Raw genomic sequence first — 12,874 nt, forward strand, 5'->3', positions numbered from 1 at the left:
TATGCCATCAGGTCAACTACTATATTGTTTTAATTTTTTAATTTTTTAATTTTTTTTTCTTTTTTTTTCAGTTTTAATTTTTCTTGTCGCTGTGCACATTTATTTTTTGTAAACTTACTGATCACTTCATTATTTCTGATTTAATACATGCAGTGTTTTCTCATTCAGTTGCTATATAATCTGCTCAGAGTTAATAGTCATTTCCTAATAACACATTTGACATATTCACGTATTTATTCAATGCATTTTTAAATTAAAATAAGGGCAGGTCAGTGATGTTGTCATTTACCTTGATAGGTTCAACAAGTCGCCACCAAGTGTGCCAAGTTAGAATGTGTTAGTTTTCATTTATAAATAACTACTGAAGCAAATGATTAGGGACAATTCAAAATAAATCACGTACAATTAAATTATTTGCGAAAGAGATTCTGGTCGAAACCGGGAAAAACTTCTCAAACGGCTGCAAAGTGTTCTCTAATTAATTCTGTAGCGTTTATGTAATCATTTTAGCATTTATCTTCAACTGTTTGGTTTTAACAGTGTACTTAATGACTCGATGTGTGTATTTGTATTAATAGCATACATAGACAAAGTGAAAAACCAACCAAAAAGACTGAGAAGGTTTGGCACGGAAATAACGTACCAATCCACAAAGGTGCATGTTTTCTGCCTGGGTGCATATGTCATTAATTCGTATGAAAAATTTCATATTATTATCTCAAGTAATATGTTTACACTAAATGTTTGTGGTAGACGTCTTGCAAGCGCTATCGAATTTAAACGTGGTCGCACAGTGCCTCGTAGATGACGCGTATGAAAATGGGAAAACCAAAAACGAAACAACAGTTGAAATGGTTGAAGTGTTAAGAGCCAAAGAATATGAATTGATCTTGAAAAGACAGAACAATTAGAGGCTAATGTTACTTCAACTTTCTTATTCAGCTGGATGCCATAATAAACAAGAAGAGGCCTGGCTGAAAAGAAAACATTCATCTTTCACCATTTGGGATATGATGTTGATTTGTTCCTGTTTCCTCTCACTTCCATCTCTTCCCAAACTTATAACTGTTTTTGGGAAGTCTATCACATTCAGTAAAAAAGCTGAGTACCGTACGTACTTTCACAGCCTTGGAAACTATCACGGCAAGGTAGTAATATTGATGTTGGATTAATGCTGAAGTGTCAGATGGGAACCCATTTCTCTAGTGATAGTATCCATGGCAATGACAGCGTATACAAAACATGGTAAAACATCATTAACGAAAAGGAATAGTGGTCGAAATCCAAAGTTAACTAAGAGAGAACGACAAACGTTAAAAAGGATTGTGTTTATAAATCTACCGCGGTATAAGTGACAGCAGAACTCAACACTCACTTGAGTAATATTGTTTCAACAAAAACAGTACCGCGGGAGCTCCACAAAGATAGCATTTATATTGCTTCATCTGATCCTCTCATTAACATCACTGGCTGGTATTACTTCAAGTGAATATCTCGATATTCCCAATGATGAAGTTCTTTCTACGACTATCAGATTGCTGCCAAACACTGCCATATTCCAAGATGCTAATGTGGTCACACATACCACCAAAAAGGTTCCATCCTGATTTGAAGAGCATCAGAATATCTCAATCATCTTCCCTGGTGATCACAATTGTCTAACCTCAAAACAATTGATCCGTTATGGGCAGTTTTACAGCAGAGACTGAGGAGTATATTCCATCCCCAACATCACTGAAACAATTGGCGCATGTTTTGGTACAAGAATGGGACGAATTCCACGAAGAATTGCAACTGTTTTTGATAGCAACTGGTGGCTCAACACCGTATTAATGAATAAATAGTGTACGTATAGTCTATTCAAGGTTTTTTTGTACCTACGTCATCAAGATGTTTAATGTATTGCCTGTCGCAATTTGTTAATTCATTCCAGGTTAAAAGAGCCTGTCAAAGAATGAGCCTGTCAAAGTCTTTCGGTTGTCAGACGTATGCAAAATTCTTGAAAGCAATCGTGATAAGAGGTTATAACTTTAACCTATAAACTATTGTGGCTGTATAATTAACTGTAGTTTTTAGATGCAGTATAATGTTAAAATACATTATATTTAATAACATTTTTGTTCAATTATTTTATTTAGATCAGAATTTGATCAACATTGCCACGTTTTGACGTCACAAATTTAGACGACGTATGTACAAAATAATTTTTGATAGACTATACGTTAGATGTCCATATTAATATCTATACCTATATATAATAAAGAGTTATAAAAGTAATTTGTAAAAATATAAGTTATATATATATATAATATATATATATATATATATATATATATATATATATATATATATATATATATATATATATATATATATATATATATATATATAATTGCGCAGTTCCCATCAAACGTTCTGCTTTATAATATAGTCTATAATAAATATAAACTACTTTGTTGACGTCATGTTCACAAAAAGCCGAAATAATATTTCAATCTGTGTTAGATTTTAAATTGCAAATATACTCGCCGCTAATATTATAACGTTAAATCAATCACAAACCGTTTACCGATCATTTATACACATTATCTGTCCATGATAGAGTTTTTAATCCACCGAAATGGGACGACTAAGTCAATTATAAAAGTAGGAACGTTTTACGTGTCCGATTGCTATACACGAAATTATATGCTCATGCAGGTGAATTAATTGGTCTGTCTCACACATACTAAACAAGCGAAAAAAAAGCCATTGTTAGTTGCGGCATTGTAATTTTTTGGGTCATGCTGGATCTATTTGCCACCTGAAACGAACCACTATGTCAAATTTATTTGCCGTATTTAGATCCCGTAACTTTAATTCCTGCTCTCTTCTTAAGATTCCATCTTGGTATTAATAAAAATATGTTTTAAGGTAATATACTTGATGATGACTAAGCTTGTTTTTCTAGATAATATGACGTTAGTTCGTAACCATAAATATTATTCATCCATTATTGACCAACGGAAACTATATCATTTTTCGAACCCTTTTTCTTCTTTGAATGATTGTTAAGCGTATGTTATTGATGAAAGAGCATTTTGTGACGATTAAAGTAACTAGTACATAAATGTGGTTAGAGTTGTAGAGAAATATACTTTATAGGAAATTTTGGGGAAATGTTTCGCGACGTCCAACATATAGATGTCGCTACTTTTAACATATTACTTGTTTCAATTACTATGCTAAGAGCCGCGACGTGATCTGATTGGTTCATTTCGCTTTATGGTTTGTTTATTTATTTTTTATGCCATTTTCAATATGCCTTATAGAGAGAACAATATTATCAGCTTTTTATAACGTTTATAGATTTTTTTTTTATTATTAGTATATACTTTTTCTGTGGTATGTACAAGTCCATAGTTGACATGCATTCTCGTTCTAGGAAGTATTGTGTGGCCAGATGCACAGTTAGTGAAGAAATGTATTTCCAATGTAAACTCGTTGACATGAAACAGATTTATGATCATTACCGCGTGTGACATATACATTTTTGTGATACATTTAAACTTTCCTTTAAGTACTTAAGTAGTTTTAAGTAAGTTTAAGTAGATCAAAATCAAAATAATATACAAGGTAAATTTGTCACATTTGTGTTCATAATTGTCACCATTAATTTCTAAACTGTATGACTATATTTGTAGTGCCTATTACCATCGTTCCAAGCCCACAACCAAGGTGTTCCAAGCAAGTCTCATCGACATTTGAAAAGTTTATATTAATTCAGCCAATACACCCCCCCCCCCTTTCTGCTCATTCTTACCGTTAATTACTTGACTCTATAACTTCAGTTCCAGAGGTTCCTATAAGAGCAAACAAAGTTTTACATTGTAGTAGTGTACATCTCAGGTTATTTAGTAAAACTTTTGAAAAAATAAATTAATTGTGATTTTTGTTTACATACATATATGAATAAATCAGTAGATCCACAAATTGAGACTGATTTTAGAGAGGCAAGACACAATATCTCATGCGCCCCAGACTCCAACAAAATTGCTTTATTATACTTTCATTAGGTTTTGAGCTATCTCTTCTATTTTATTCCGCGATTTTGCCACTTTAATATAAAAATGTTTTGTCAAATGTTTAAAAAAAAAGTAAATTTAAAACCCTTCAATTGTACATTCCATAATGATCTTTCAGAAAAAATATTAAAAGTAATAACAAGGTGCGCTATATACTTTTGAGTAATACAGGTGAACAGAATTTTAAGAGGGATAAGTTTGCTTTCAGTATAAGAAAACAAAAAACAGACTTTGATAAATTCTATTAAATTGATAACACTAAACAAATATGAAAACGGCAAAGGACGGAAGAGATAATTTTGATTTGCAATGCACCAAAGTTTTTTGTTTATGGTTTTATATATATGTATATAATATTTATATGTTATAGATATATTTATTATATTTATATTTTATAGATAAATTAACATTATATATTTAATTATTGTTATAGATTATATATATATTGATTTATTTTTACAGATTATATTTATATTTATTTATTTTACACATTATATTTGTATTTATATTTCATTTAATTTTAAGTAATAAATTTATTTCAGAATAGAAATGTTTTTTATTTAAATTTCATTGGTTAATTCAACATGACGTCAAGGCTGTCACGTACCAAGCATTACTAATGAGCCAATCAAATGTATTCACAGTAAAATATTTTTCCTACAGATGCCTATTATGAATATTTAAATTGACCAATCAAATTACTTGAATGGCCAGTTATGGCGACCTCTGGATGTTGAGCAAGGCAAAACTTTGCGCCAGAGTCCCGTATTGACTTACATCTCTATTACTCTATGGTAAGGATCTGGGCTATACCTCCCTGAGTGTATAACTTCTTATCTTCTATTAAAAAAAACTTTAAACTGATTAAAGATTGGGTTCGAGCTTTTAACCCACGATTTTCCCAAATATAGTAAAACTTTTCTTAACAACTTATGAACTTTATATTATGCTAAACGAATATATATTTCTGTGCATGATATTTATTTCTCAACACGTTTTTACTATTAACGTAACCTAACTTCTTCGTATAAAATACCTTAAATCTTAACAGGGAAGTGAACAAGATATAATACATGACCGGCTAGTTGACCGCAAGCGCACTTAAATAAAATTAATAAAATATAATTTAATTTCATTAGAGATATTTTTGACGTTTTCTTCGTTTACATGTCCATATTTTTTAGGAAATAAATTTAGCTAATTATACTCCCTCTGAAAATCAATTGATCACAATACGCTTACAATTATTAATATTTTATTACAATTAATGGAAATGAAATTTGAAAAATTTTAAATAAAACCAAACTTTTATCAATAATTATGTTGCTAATTTACTAATATACCTTTTTTCTTTTACGAATCACTTATTATTCAGGACGGGACGGAATTAATACACCACTCGATCTTCACTCGATACAAGTCACAGTGCCCTCTATTAACTTTCCTCCCTCTTTTCTATACTGGCACTTGTATCGAGACAAGTCATATATTTGACATCTTCATTAATAACGAAAAAATCAAATCGAAATTGATATAAAATGTGGTTTATTTAAGTAACAGCATCAATATATTCAATTATGTGATGTATATTCACATATTATTATAAAATATATATTATTAAATATTATTAAAAATGGTAGTGTAGAAAAAAGGAATGGAATAATGCTCCCAAATATAGTTCATCGTATTTCAATATTAAGAAACTAATAATTCTATTTCATCCAACGTGCTTTTTTCAACCGGCAAACGTGCCATAAATTAAACGGATATGTACCTTCTCAAACCTTTGGAAAAGAAAAGGCATAATTGCTGTACTAATTGCTGTAGCAATGATCCTTAAATATCTTTTGTATTTTCTTAATCAATCTTTATTAACAGTTTAGCTACTGCACTCTTTTTAAATAAAATAATGATTTTATTTATTGATAAACAAGAATATTATAAGATTAGAATTCGTTGAAATTTCAATGGAAGAAGTTTTAACATTCAAAAAGCTTTTTTTCTATATTTTCTCCTTTATCTCTCTCTATATAAGTCTCCTTTTATTAACTAGGGGTTTATCTGAACTGGACCTAGTTTTTTAAGAAGGGAGGTGTCTGTTTTCTAATGGTTACGAACCCTCAGTGTCGCTTTGTATCATCGTTCAAAGTCGCTTTTTATTTCCGTTAAATAAAATAAATTTTCTATTAAATTAATAGTTTTTGTTTTCAAAACCCTTTCACATATTTAACTTATACTCTGTTCAAAGTTATTTTGTACATACGTCATCTAAGTTTGTGACGCCAAAACGTTGCAATGTTGCCGCATCAACTCTGAGTTTTATTTCAGTTTGGCTTTGACATACAACAATATTCTAATCTTAATAAAATAATTGAACAAAAATGTTGTCAAATATAATTTATTTTAACATTATGGTGTTAAATATATGACTTGTCTCGATACAAGAACCAGTATAGAAAGGAGGAAGAAAAGTTAGTAGAGGGCGCTGTGACTTGTATCGAGTGGGTATAAATTACCAGGGATCAAAATAAAGTTTCTCTTTTGTTCCAAGGCCATAAGTGGTGTATTAATTCCGTCCCGTCCCGAATCATAAGTGATTCGTAATAGGTTATGGGCCCAGAATTCTCGGTGTAAATGAGAAGTAGTAGGGTGACGACGGAGAGTGCAGGGGAATGTATATTAGGTAAAGTTATTAATTCAATATAGTATATATATAATTATATATACACGAAGGAAAGTGGAAGTAACAAGATGGCTGTATGCAACAGACGGAAATTAATTTCGGGGCACTAGAGCACTCAAAGGTCAATGACCAACAGAAGGAACACCAGAAAACTAGAAAAATGTGATCTTGAGTTATCAGTAAGAAGGAAGATAACATTGTAATCAATGTAGGAAATAGTAATGGAGTAATTAAGAGTTTAGAAAATCAACCATGTGTAAGTTGCAAGGACCAGAGATTTATTGAAAACTAGGAACAAGGGGTTCAACAGAATTACAGGTAGAATGAAAAGCTATTGAACCCAATGAAGAATTTTTAATTTGTAAGGATGGAGAACAAAGTTACTTAGCAGAGTTTAGTTACAAAATATTAGAACTTTGATATAAATATCAATACGATTGGAACTTAAGAAGAAGGATAAATCTTGTTCTATGAGCATAGAAGCTAAAGCAACCAGGAGCCCCTTTCTACTTTAAGGAGACAAGAACAAGTGCAATCGAAGAGTTTATTTATTCAGATATTTATGTGCTAATAAACCCAATATCTGAAGATGGAGGAAGAGATGTATAAAGGATAGAAAATTCTAGATGATTTGTCCCATTTTACCAGAGTAAAAATCCTTAAGACAGAAAATGAAGCTAAAGAGAATTTCAAATACATTAATGAATTAGAAAGACAGCATGGAGTAAAGCTATTTTGTAGAAAAAAGGGAATTCATTTAGAATATAGCAATAGCCTATTCACCGCAAAGTAATGGAAAAGCGGAAAGATTAAATAGGACATTATTAATTAATTAAATTTAGTTCTCTATACGAACTAAACAAGGTACCAACAATTAAATCGAACATTGTATGGATTGAGAAATTCACCTAAAGGTTGGAATACAAGATGACATGAAGAGTGTATAGTGGATCTAATGGACAGTCTTTATGAAGTTAAACAGTTTATTGGAATGGAAAAAGCAGTTATTATCACACAAATTGAAATTAATATTAACACCAGCAAGAGTGGAAAATAATTTACTATAATTTAAAGGGTAATATATAGAAGATTAAAAGGCATATAAGTTTTGTTAGTTACAAGATCGCATCTAAGCCGATCAATTTGGTACGCCAATGGCAATCAACTTCAATATGGATAACAGCGAAGAATTAATTAAAGATATACCGTTTAGAAAATATATAGAGAGACCAATAAGGTGAGCAGATAAAATTCCAAAGAAGAATCTGTGAGTAAACCGATGCAGATAATTTTGCAAGAGAAAGGAAATTAGACGACCATATCGCCTACTGTCTGCTTATTTGAACAGAAAAGACACCCACAGTTGAAGATGATATGTTTTCATTACAAGTCAATGATAAGAGAACGTTAAATAAAGTAATGGATTAAGAACCTGACTATTTAACTTTATTCGAAGACGAAGAAGAAAGCCCTAAGCAAAAATATTTAAGATATGATAAAGACAAACAGCACTTAGACAGTTCTGGGTTATATTAAAAAGATTCTGATTTCGAGTTGGAAATGGAGTGATAATGAATCTGATAGTAATGGAAATAACAAACATATTAGGATTTGATTCTGATGAATCTGGTCTAGATGAAAATAAGAATAAAACAAAGGGAACTGTGAAGAATGTTAAAAGAAAAGAAAAAACAAACAACACCCATTAATAATTGATTTAGAGTATAGAGATAAAGATCAGAAGAAAGCTCATAAAGCAGAATAATGTTAGTGAATGATTGAGTTGAAAGTAATAAGTAAAGGTGATAAAGTTAGAAAACTGGAGAAAACAAAATTGAGTACAATATTAGAAGCAGAAAATGGAGATAGTGGTGACCAATTAGTTATGATACCTCAGTGATACCAGAAGACCATGGGCTAATGTAAGACAGAAGTGGACTTGAAGGAACAAGTTAAGAAGACTACAGTGGTGACCATTTAGTTATGATACCTCAGTGATACCAGAAGGCCATGGACTACTGTAAGGCGGAAGTGGACTTGAAGGAGCAAGTTATGAAGACTGGTATGGTAATCAACTAGGAAGTTTTAATGAATTCGTGCCATTTGATAAAAACAACCCAGAGGCATGGAAGAAATTCATTCGAAGAGAAATACATGTGTATGTTGGGCATTCCAAGAACAAACTATAAAATCTATATTAAATTGGACAGCGTTGTGGCGACTATTTCTATGATTGTTCAAAGAGAGAATTGTTTTTAAGTAGAAAACTGACTGTTACGTTTGTTTATCACATAATTGTGTAGATTCATTTAAGTAAATTATTAATTAAAGTTAAAATTCTCGCGATGTAGAAATAAAATAAAGTTTCTCTTTTGTTCCAAGGCCATAAGTGCTGTATTAATTCCGTCCCGTCCCGAATCATAAGTGATTCGTAATAGGTTATGGGCCCAGAATTCTCGGTGTAAATGGGAAGTAGTAGGGTGACGACGGAGAGTGCAGGGGAATGTATATTAGGTAAAGTTATTAATTCAATATAGTATATATATAATTATATATACACGAAGGAAAGTGGAAGTAACAAGATGACTTGTATCGAGTGGGTATAAATTACCAGGGATTAAAATAAAGTTTCTCTTTTGTTCCAAGGCCATAAGTGGTGTATTAATTGCGTCCCGTCCCGAATCATAAGTGATTCGTAATATATAGTACATCTAACAACTACAGTTAATTATTCAGCCATAATAGTTTATAGGTTTATAGTTTATAGGTTTATAGTTATAACCTTTTATCACTATTGCTTTGAAGAATTTTGCATACGTCTTACAACCGGACGACTTTAACAGGCTCATTCGTTTACGTGTTCGAATTAGTCAGACGGCATTGTCTTTTTAACTAGAATAAAATAAGAAGGAAAATATTGTCTGATCCTAAAACCAATTTACAAATTGCGGCAGGCAATACATTAAACATCTTGATGAAGTATGTACAAAAAAAACTTTGAATAGACTATATATAAAGGTTATGAAGGATTGAACGAGAACAAACCATTTTTACAACCGATAATATCTAACATCATTTAGAATTTCCAAAACTCAAAATATAAATAATGCTCTTGATACTAATAAATAATTAAACATGTGGCTTTGTTAACTTTACCATATACTTCTACTGCTTAAAATAATATTAATTTAATTTCAAATAAATTTTCTAACGAGTAAAACAAACAAACTCATACAGATATATTTTATTTCAGTAGAATTGAATGTGGAGTATCACAAAGGCCTGCCGAAAATCACAGTTCCTCTACCAAGCCGTAAAGAAAGATGCAGCTTTGTCCTAAAACCGATCTCCAACACTGTAGGCGACTTTTTGGACATGCTGAAAAGGGAAGACAAGGGTATCGACAGGGTAGTATGCAAATCTCAGGACGGAACCAGAATAGCCTCATCCAATACCATAGAGACCCTGCTAGACGAAGATTTTAAACTAATTATTAACGATAATTCCTACAACGTCAGCACGCCAAAGGATGAGAGATTGAGCACCGAAGAAGTTCAAAAGTAAGTCACTTTCGCCACTTTAAACATGGTTTATATTTTCATTCATTATTTTTCAGCTTAGCAGATATAAAGACAATAGTGAATAGACTATACCAAGCTCTACACGTTGATGAACACCAAGTATCCAAAGAAAAGGAACTTCTAGCCCAATTGGAAACTTTAAAGCTAGAGGTTCAACCTTTAGAAACTGTATGTGTAGTATACGTAACATACTTACAGTTTTATTTTAATTTATAATATTTTAAATCGGTTTAAATATCCACTATCCACTGCTTTTCAACATATAACCCATTCAATAAAACAGTGAACTCACGTCATCTAAATGGATGACGTCAAAACGCCGCTACGTTACCGTATCAACTCTGAGTCTTAGTTATTTTTGTAAATAATGAAACAAAAATATGTTATCAAATATAATTTATTAAGAACAAATAACATTATAGAGCATCTAACGTATATATTATAGAATGACTTAAACTACAATTAAGTATACAGTCATAATAGTTTGTAGGTTAGGGTTGTGTTTAATTATATTTACGCGGAACTCTTTTCCACGCCAACTATGAGGCAGAGTTGTAAGCTCATTTTTTTATGTAGTGGCATCCCCTGTATATCCAAATAATGTATTTTACTTTCATTAGAGGACATATTTAGCGTTTACGTAAAATCATTTCGATATCACTGTATTTCTCCTTGGTTTGTTTTGTTACTATCTACCTAAAGATGTATACCTTTTTTGATTAAACTAGATTTAATTATTCCATTCTCTTTTAACCAAATTGCTCATATATATTCTGATTAATTATGCACATATATATGTACATGAAGCTTTCATACGCTACAATACGATTTTTTGCAGTTATTCTATATTAAATATATACTCACCTTTAGTTGTTTCCACTCTCACCATCCTGTCTTGGTATCTTGTCTAATCTTGTCAGTCTTAATTCACTGTCACTTTGGAATCGCTATTCAAGTGCGTAACTAAGCCGTTAATTTCCAATATATAACATATTATATATTAACTTGTTCGCGATTCCATCATTTATCTATTTTTTCTTCAGTGTGTCTCATCCAATTCATCCAAACCGAAGGTGTTATTGTAGACAATGCTTCTTTCCACATATCAGGACAATTCTTACATATATATCCTTCTCGACTTGCATGTCTATTGTAATTATTCTTTACCCGAATTATTCTGAATATGAAGATGAATATTCTCCATGAGTGTACGATGGTATTTTACATTATCCATAACAATAACTGATGGTTCCTCCATGTTCTTTAAGAGTTCATTTTCAATCCACAGCAAAAACATGTAATAGTTCACCTCTCCATGGCTGCCACCGTGACTTAAAGTAAAACACTAATTCTGCGCCAGGAATAAAACCATTTATGTTTCTAGCGTGAAGAACAATATATCAACAATGAATTACTAATAAATATTTTGACTAACAAAACCTAATCAATTGTTATTCCAACATTTACCCTTTTCCATCAAGTTTTGTTGTCTTTACACTATTTTTATTATAATGTTGCCATGTCCAATGATCCAATAGAAATAATAAGCCTTCCTTGGTTTTATTATGTTGTTTTAAAAAGTATATTCTTTTAAAAGCAATGTCTGGAACTTCCATTAGAATCCTATATTATCCAGCAGTATTTGAATGGATGTTCTACATTCCTAAAAGAGAATTCTTCCTCTAAAATAAATGTATTAATTTATGTTTATATATGTTTTTCATATATTTGATCTCTGTTAGAGCTATAGAGCTTCTTATGAGGATGGTTTCTCTTCGGTGAATCCAAGATTATGTTTTTCATTTTTTGAAATATCTTAGAGACTCTGCCCATACTAATATTCAATGCCACTGCAACACGTTAAAACATATTTTCAATAAAAAACGCACCAATTTAATTTCTAACAGTATCAATGCATACCTTTCTAACGTATTTCAATGGTAAGAGGGGTCTCCAATATCTCGTTCCTGTTCGAAGTAACTGATTAAGAGACGCAATATGTTTCTGACTCTGATTGTCTAATAGCTTCACCATTTTCAACCAGAATAATAATTAGCAGCGATTTAAAATTTATTAAAACGTTTTTCGATTTATAACCTGTACTTATTATAACTAATGTTTTAAATAATGTTGCAGATGTTTAACAACTTTTGCAGGCTGATTCGGTTACATGTTGAACCATATCAGTTAGCATTGCATCTTTTTTTAAGTAGAACAAAATAAGGAGGAATGTATTGTCTAATTTTAAAACGAATTTTGACGTGAGTTCACTGTTATTTTGAATAGACTAGTACTGAATGCAATTATGTGACAGATATTTAAAAATAGTCATGGCGTTGAGTATGATGCTACAAACGCGTTGACCGACCTGATGTTCGCTGATGATTCGGATGTTGAGACTTCTAGTATTTGTCATGATATATTTCACACTACAGGTCTATTTGGCTTGCTAATTCTCGAAGGAAAGTATCGACAACTGACAGATTTCCTGCTACAGTAAATCTCAACGGGATCCAGTTATAGGAGTTCATGTACCTGGGATCAAT

The 12,874-nt window shown here is 31.3% G+C and overlaps 1 protein-coding gene across 2 annotated transcripts in view; it reads left to right on the forward strand.

Moving 5' to 3' along the window:
• The window catches only part of MCU (Mitochondrial calcium uniporter), a 204,944-nt gene that overhangs the window by 188,377 nt on the left and 3,693 nt on the right, over window positions 1-12,874 (forward strand). The window contains exons 3-4 of one of the 2 annotated variants that reach the window (XM_076413368.1): window positions 10,004-10,307; window positions 10,364-10,496. In XM_076413368.1, coding sequence (XP_076269483.1) covers window positions 10,004-10,307; window positions 10,364-10,496 — 437 coding nt within the window. Of the gene's footprint in view, window positions 1-10,000; window positions 10,308-10,363; window positions 10,497-12,874 lie in introns of both variants that reach the window. The other variant, XM_076413366.1, reaches the window with a different exon arrangement.

Source organism: Rhynchophorus ferrugineus, unplaced genomic scaffold, assembly GCF_030347505.1.
Source record: "Rhynchophorus ferrugineus isolate W39M unplaced genomic scaffold, kcgeb_rfMv2 rfM9, whole genome shotgun sequence".
Taxonomy (NCBI): domain Eukaryota; kingdom Metazoa; phylum Arthropoda; class Insecta; order Coleoptera; family Curculionidae; genus Rhynchophorus; species Rhynchophorus ferrugineus.